This window comes from Pundamilia nyererei, unplaced genomic scaffold (assembly GCF_000239375.1).
Source record: "Pundamilia nyererei isolate P.nyererei 1_Seehausen unplaced genomic scaffold, PunNye1.0 scaffold00099, whole genome shotgun sequence".
NCBI classification, from domain to species: Eukaryota; Metazoa; Chordata; class Actinopteri; order Cichliformes; family Cichlidae; genus Pundamilia; species Pundamilia nyererei.
Genome location: NW_005187500.1, coordinates 583821 through 590767, shown reverse-complemented (window position 1 = coordinate 590767; position 6947 = coordinate 583821). Strand labels below are relative to the sequence as shown.

General features: G+C 45.8%; 1 protein-coding gene across 2 annotated transcripts in view; it reads right to left on the bottom strand.

Moving 5' to 3' along the window:
• Window positions 1–6: 6 nt before the first annotated feature.
• The window catches only part of atp2a3 (ATPase sarcoplasmic/endoplasmic reticulum Ca2+ transporting 3), a 38385-nt gene continuing 31444 nt past the window's right edge, over window positions 7–6947 (bottom strand). Inside the window, exons 12-22 of one of the 2 annotated variants that reach the window (XM_005740325.1) lie at window positions 6376–6492; window positions 6057–6275; window positions 5440–5775; window positions 4504–4724; window positions 4208–4410; window positions 2160–2245; window positions 1706–1839; window positions 1113–1230; window positions 550–667; window positions 401–434; window positions 233–300 (exon numbers count right to left, since the gene is read on the bottom strand). In XM_005740325.1, the coding sequence (XP_005740382.1) occupies window positions 430–434; window positions 550–667; window positions 1113–1230; window positions 1706–1839; window positions 2160–2245; window positions 4208–4410; window positions 4504–4724; window positions 5440–5775; window positions 6057–6275; window positions 6376–6492 (1557 nt within the window). In that variant the 3' untranslated portion in view covers window positions 233–300; window positions 401–429. Of the gene's footprint in view, window positions 301–400; window positions 435–549; window positions 668–1112; window positions 1231–1705; window positions 1840–2159; window positions 2246–4207; window positions 4411–4503; window positions 4725–5439; window positions 5776–6056; window positions 6276–6375; window positions 6493–6947 lie in introns of both variants that reach the window. The other variant, XM_005740324.1, reaches the window with a different exon arrangement.

Genomic DNA, 6947 nt, shown 5'->3' with positions numbered 1-6947 from the left:
CACACACACACACACACACACACACACACACACACACACACACACGCAGCACTCGCACAAAGCCATGCTTGCAGGAGCACAAGCGCTCTCGCTTTCTCACACTCATTCTCATGCAAGCCACCCCTCATTTCTAGTGGTGGTTTGTTGGACATGCAGAAGTGGGGAACGAGGGCAGGGGAGAGAAACGTTTCCTAGCTCAAAAATGGGAAGAGGGTAGCTGTGTGTCTAACTGTGTGAGTGTGTTGAGGGAGAGGTCTTAGTTCAGCTGCCATCTCCTCCGATACTTCTTCTCCTCATCACCTGCCAAAACAAAAACCCACAGGCTTAGAACACGTAACCATCGGACAGCAGGCAGGTTCGAATGGAGACGGAAGAAAGCAGCACAAAGAAAGTCAGGTACCTTTTTACAGAAGGTGAGATTAAAAGAGTTTAGGCTGATTTAGAAATGCAGAAGAGAAGGAAAAAAGAGCAGAACAAGCATCGTTAGATTCATTTATTGATTTGAAAAAAATTGCTTATTAAATTAAAAACAGGTAGGACTTAACATACCTTCCAGATGGTTCCTGGATAAATATTTCAAAGCCTCATCCAGTAGGATGACTGGGAAGGAAATCTTCAGGACCACAGTCCACTGGTACCAATGCAGAGGGGTCACCTGGAAGATGAGCTGAAGGACAAGAGAAATCAGACGATGATGTTGACAAAGCTGCAGCAGAAGCCTTTTCTAACATGCAAGCTTAATATTGTGTAACTATTTTGAAAAATGCAAAGACATCAGCCTGCAAGAAAACATAATCCAGTGGAGCCATGGAGACCTTTATTTTGTAACGCCTTCTGTCTGACTCACAGCATTTCTGTATCTGCTTTTTGCACGACGCTAGCTATGAACTTAGCTACTTATAGTTTCATTTGGCTGTTGCATTACATTACACCTACAGGGCCATCCTACTTTTTTTGCAGACGACAGACAAGTTGTGTCATCACTGGCAAAAGAATCGGACTCATAAAACACGGCTCGTGAATCTGGGCCACGATACAGTGCTGAGGATTATTAGCATGCAGTGTTTGGGGTTTTTTAAACGCTCAAAGAGCTGCGTGTCCTGTGTACTCACTGGCAGAGGCTCGACGTAGAGGATTAAGAAGTGGAGGGAGAGGGAGAGGATGATTGCTCCCAGCAACCAAATATTGACCCAGGGAGGCATCCTGAGCAGGGACTGGTTCTCAGACAAACTGTAAGGAGAAGTTTGAATAGATGAAACATGCTAACATTTCAGGATCAGGTTGCAAAACAACAACTGATGAAAATATTCCAGCAAGCTGCATGAAAATGAACAGATGTGCCGGCGTTAGGCTGGACCATCTTTGGACTCCATCTGAAGTGGTGATCAGACCTCGTCGAGTTGGACATTTCTTTCAAAACAGAGCTAATGACCCTTCATAGCTCCGTTCAATAAAGTATAATTTCTCTTCTTAAGATGTGCGCTTAAGCACATTCTTCAGGTGGAGGACATAAAAACAAAAATCAGTCGTTCAAACAGTGAACAGCTGATGTTTGCGACGGCCGTGGCCTTTCTGGCACGCATCGTTCTTCCTCAAAGGGAGCTCCGTCTCGTCGAATGACAGCGTCGCTTTCTTTGAGTAAATTTCTGACGTTTGTGACATTTAAGGCTCGTTTACTCTGACACCAGCTCTGAAGCCGACTGACCTGTTGAGCGCGTTGAACATTTCGATGGTGACCAGCACAGACAGCGCCATGGTTGTGGGGTAGCGAGATTCAAACACCTCACAGTCTATTTCTTTGAACATGGGGTTGTCCTCAGTGCACTGCATGAAATGTCGCTGTGAAGAGAGAGACAGGCGGAGTTAGCGTGCGCTCGTGCATCGTGTGTTGCGACCTGGTTTGATGGGACTCTGCTCAGATTGGGTGGGGGGCAGCTGCCAAACCCTGGCTTCATTTCAGCTCTGCATGCAATCAATCCACAGAAATCTTAATTCCCTTTCTATGCCTGTCTGCTGCTGGGATCATCAAACGTTACTGCATCAAATAGCAGCGAATGAAAAGGATGCATAGAGGTGGGGTAAACAGTATAACAGGAAACAATGCAGCTCATGTTCTCCTAGGGCAGGAGCTACGTCAGATAAACTGTTTTACAACTCACCAGCTGATAGAAAGACACTTGTGGGCCCTCCTCATCAAACAGGTACCACCATGTGGCTGCACTCACTGTTCCCAGACCCACATATCCTGCAAGACAACACAGACATACATTTATATTTATACACACAAACAAGAGCTGCCGTTTCTTACCTGTGAGACAAAACCAGATATTGATAGACGCACAGTCACAAATTTAATATTATACAGACAAAGTGTAAGGTTACAGTTATTCAGTGTGCGAAGAATAAAATGTAATAACCTTACAAAGGAGAAGCTGTTCAGGAAAATAAACATGCTGACATGAGTGATTGATTAGAAAAAAAAAAAAAAAAAAAGATGCTAGGCCTACTGACAGTCGCCGTTTTACTAAATACATCTCAAATCTTGTTACTGTATTTTTCCTACCATAAGGCGCATTAAGCGAAACCAAACAGTCAGATAAGTCAAACTTTCCTCAACTCATTCTTCTTGCTTCCTCCACTTCTGTACCATTGATTCATTAATGCTGAATCCTCTGCAGCTGTTCTATTCCCATGTTGTTGCAGTATATTAATGACTAACCTGGTATTGTGGATGGATTATCTCAGTTGTTCTCCTGACTGAAGTTTGATCCGTTTACAGCAGGGGTGTCAAACTCAAATACACAGTGGGCCAAAATTCAAAACTGGAACAAAGTCGCGGGCTAACATTAATATTTATTGGAAAAAAAAAATCTTCCTCCAGATATGAGAATGAATCTTTTCTTATGGACTCAAATAAGTTTTGCTGGAAAACTGAATATGCAACAAGCAAAGCTTAATACTAAACAATATATATATATATTAGCTGTATAATACCAGTAGGCCAGCTCTAATAGTAATTTGGTATGGCTTCGCGGGCCAAATGTAATTAGGCTGCGGGCCAGAGTTTGACATGGTTTACAGCATCCTGCCATGCGATTGCATTTGTCTCTAACCATCGGGAACCTTCACGTTAACTTTTATCGAGTGGAAAAAAGTTAGCGTTCATCCTCCAGCTTCACTGTGTTTATGCTAACATAGCTGTGTCGCTAGCGATCACGTAGCACATCATTATATACCAGCTAGCCCAACTTCAGTAACCCTACAAACGTCACTGCTGTTTAGTTTTCTGTCTTCATTTATGTTGGAAGTGATAGCAGAGCTGTACGTTTTAATTTTTTCAGAAATCTCTCAGTCAGAACATGCTATATCATGTTTAGGTGGAAGCTAGCGAGCTAACTTCCTGCTAACTTCTAACTCTGTTAAGTGTAATAAATTCTGTTTTCATGGATGCCTGGATGTTATTAAACTTAATTGTTACACCTGGTAAAGCAGCAACACTGATGATTTTATTAAAGATGAAAGGATTTAGACAGTTTTTAACTCTCAGTGATGCCGCAGTGTTCGTTTGACTTTGGGACCTGAAACAGACAGAGTTTAGGACCCAGATTCCTCTGCGAGGCTCCTGACTACAGCCGTGATGTTCCAACAACCCATCACGCTGTGCGGCTTCGTAGCTTAGCAAAGTCGGACTAAAACATTTTTGACAGAGTTTTGAGCGCCGTTTATGACATACAACCGGTTCGAGGTCAATGAGCACAACCAGAATTCATGCATAAGTTGCACTGACGATTTTTGAGAAAATTAAAGGATTTTAAGTGCACCTTATAGTGTGAAAAATCAACGTTAACTAAAGTACCATCGATAAAGTGTTAGAAAATGCATCAAGTTGTTCTGCTATTAGATTTTAAAAAAATGGGCGCAGGTGCACAGAAGCTCTTTAGACAGCCCTGTCAGCCAATCAGCAGGGCTAACACACAGACACAGAACCAGTCACAATTTAGAATCACCAGTTAATGTTAACTCATGCATGTCTTTGGACCGTGGAGGGAAGCTGGAGTACCCGGTACCCATGCAGCGAGAGACTAAAAGAACCCTGACTGGATTCAAACCCAAGACCTTCTTGCTGTGAGGTGACAGTGCTAACCACCGCACCACCCCACACAGTGACAACTGCACAATAATTTATTCACGTCTGAGTGAATAATACCTCCAATGGCCAGGTATCTAAAGAAGAGCCAGCCAGAGATGAGTGGCTCCTTAGGGTTGCGGGGTGGTTTATCCATGATGTCCAAATCTGGGGGGTTGAAGCCCAGGGCGGTGGCAGGCAGGCCATCAGTCACCAGGTTAACCCACAGCAGCTGGACTGGAATCAAAGCCTCAGGCAGACCCAGGATGGCTGTCAGGAAGATGCTGCAGACAGACACAGGAGAGACCCACAAACGTCAGCCGCACACAAAGACAGTCCCCGCCCGGCAGCTACGTCTCACGGCGCTCTTGTCTCACCACACGACTTCTCCCACGTTTGAGGAGATGAGGTATCTGATGAACTGCTTCATGTTGTTGTAGATGGCTCTGCCCTCCTCCACAGCAGCTACGATGGTGGAGAAGTTGTCGTCAGACAGCACCATCTCAGACGCTGACTTTGCCACAGCTGTACCGGATCCCATGGCGATGCCGATCTCTGCCTTCTTCAAGGCCGGGGCATCGTTCACACCATCACCTGTCTGCAACCAGGAGGAAATACCTGGATTATTACGTGTCAAAGAACAGAGGGGCACTAAAGGAAACGTCAACAGTATTGTTTATTAAAAAGCGTCTCTCAATAAGACTTGCTTATCCTTAAATGGTCCTTACTTAGAGATATAAGCTGAGCATTGAAACTTGGCCCTCAGAGTCCAACACTGTGACCGTACATGTGTGTCAGAAAAGAACAAGTCCACTCTCAAATACCGAGCCCACACTCATTTTTCATGAAGGATGACTCGCTCGGGAGCCCCAAGTTTAACAAGCAACGACTCTAACTCACTGTGCAAAGGCTCATTATCTTTTCACACCATGACGGGATTAAACTAAAGCTGTGCAGAAGCGATATTTATCTGTCAAGGCAGGGCCTGAAAGCAGCTTCAGACTGACGGGCAAATGGTGATATTGTCGTTTCCCTCCCGCGGATCAACTTCTCTTCTGAGACGCATGTCAGATAGGAAGCAGCCGAGCAGACCAGAGATGACAGCTCGTGATAGCGGCGTCTGAGAGAGCAGCCTCACAGAGACCTGGAACATGTCATGCCTCACTGGCTTCTCCTCACGCATCTTTGACAAGTCATTCAAACAGCGAATGGCTACAGGAAGGAGAAAGGCAGCAGTGCTGTGCACTGCCACAAAAAGAAGAAGATGCTGGAACACGCAGGTGTGTTACTTGTACGGGGTTAGTTTTCCTTACCATGGCTGTAATCTCGTCAAACGACTGCAGGTATCCGACGATCTTGGACTTGTGAGCCGGCTCCACGCGGGCAAAGCACCGTGCCCGTTTGACGGCGTCTCTCTGCACCTCCTGCGGTAGATCGTCAAACTCGCGGCCTGTATAGGCCTTTCTCGTCACGTCCTCGTCCTCTTCAAAGATGCCGATCCGTCTGCAGATGGCCACGGCCGTGCCCTTGTTGTCCCCTGTGATCATGATAACACGGATACCTGCCTCGTTGCACAGTTTCACCGAACCGATCACTTCCTTCCTGGGTGGGTCGAGCATGCCCACACAGCCAACAAATGTGAGCCCCAGCTACACGGAAAACAAACAGCATCAGGGTGGTTAGGTTACGCAGGACCACATCAGGAACAGCTTTCTACTGTTACTGCTGCCAAAAAACATCCGATCCAAATTCTTCCTAAAGAACAAAGAAACTATTGGAGCGAAGACCAAAGTGTAGAAAGTACAAACTACTACTAAGCAAACTAGTACCCAGTCGTCTCATTAAACTTAACAAAGCCTATTTCGATTCAATGTGGGAACAAAAGGACTTCTAAGCTGTGATGTTTGGATAGAGAAATCTTGTGGCGAACCTCATATTCTGCAAACTTGCTGGAATTCTCCAGCTCCATGTTTTCCTTGCGTGGCGGAGTATCGTGCGTAGCCAGCGCCAGGCAGCGCAGGGTGTCCTTGCCCGTCCCCCATTCTCTGATCTTAGACAGGAGCTGGTCGCGCACGGCTGGTGTCAGCGTCACTTTTCTGTTTCCCACCCGTACGTACTCGCACCGCTCTATCACACTCTCGGGCGCACCCTGAGGGGACACAATGCAATTGGCAAAAGAAGAACATTAAAAAAATGGTTCAAATGAAATGAAATTTGTGATTATTTGAGTTCGTGTTATTCAGCCGTGCCTTGATGAACATCTTGCTCTGGGACCCGGGCTTGACAGGGGTGCAGTAGACAGACATGGACTTGCGGTCACGAGAGAACTCCAGGGTGAACTCCTTCTTCATCAACTGTTTGATAACCTGACAGATGAAAAAGAGGGCAAATGCTGACATGGCAGAAGAAAATGCACGAAAAGAAGAAGAGGGTGACAAAGTGACAAAGAGCCAGAGGCTGAGCTAACTAGCTGTGTTCAGACTGGCAGCTGCTGACTGACTGAGAGGTTTGGCTGAGCTGCTGACAGATGGAGGATGACAATCAACCACCTTGGCTGGATGTCTGGCTTCTGCCGCTGGTGTTTGATGACAATGGACCTGTATGAGGGTGGCTGGCAATAACAGCTGTGCAAAAATCATCAAACTGTGACTGTAAAGATGAGCTAAAGAAGAGCAGAGTTACTCAGGAACATAAGAATCCATCTAAAACCAACCCTGCATGTCAAGTCTTGTTCTACCAGTAGGTGTCCCTCTAGAGTCAGAGGCTGTACTGATTCAGCCAGATGACTGGCACACACACACACACACACACACACACACAC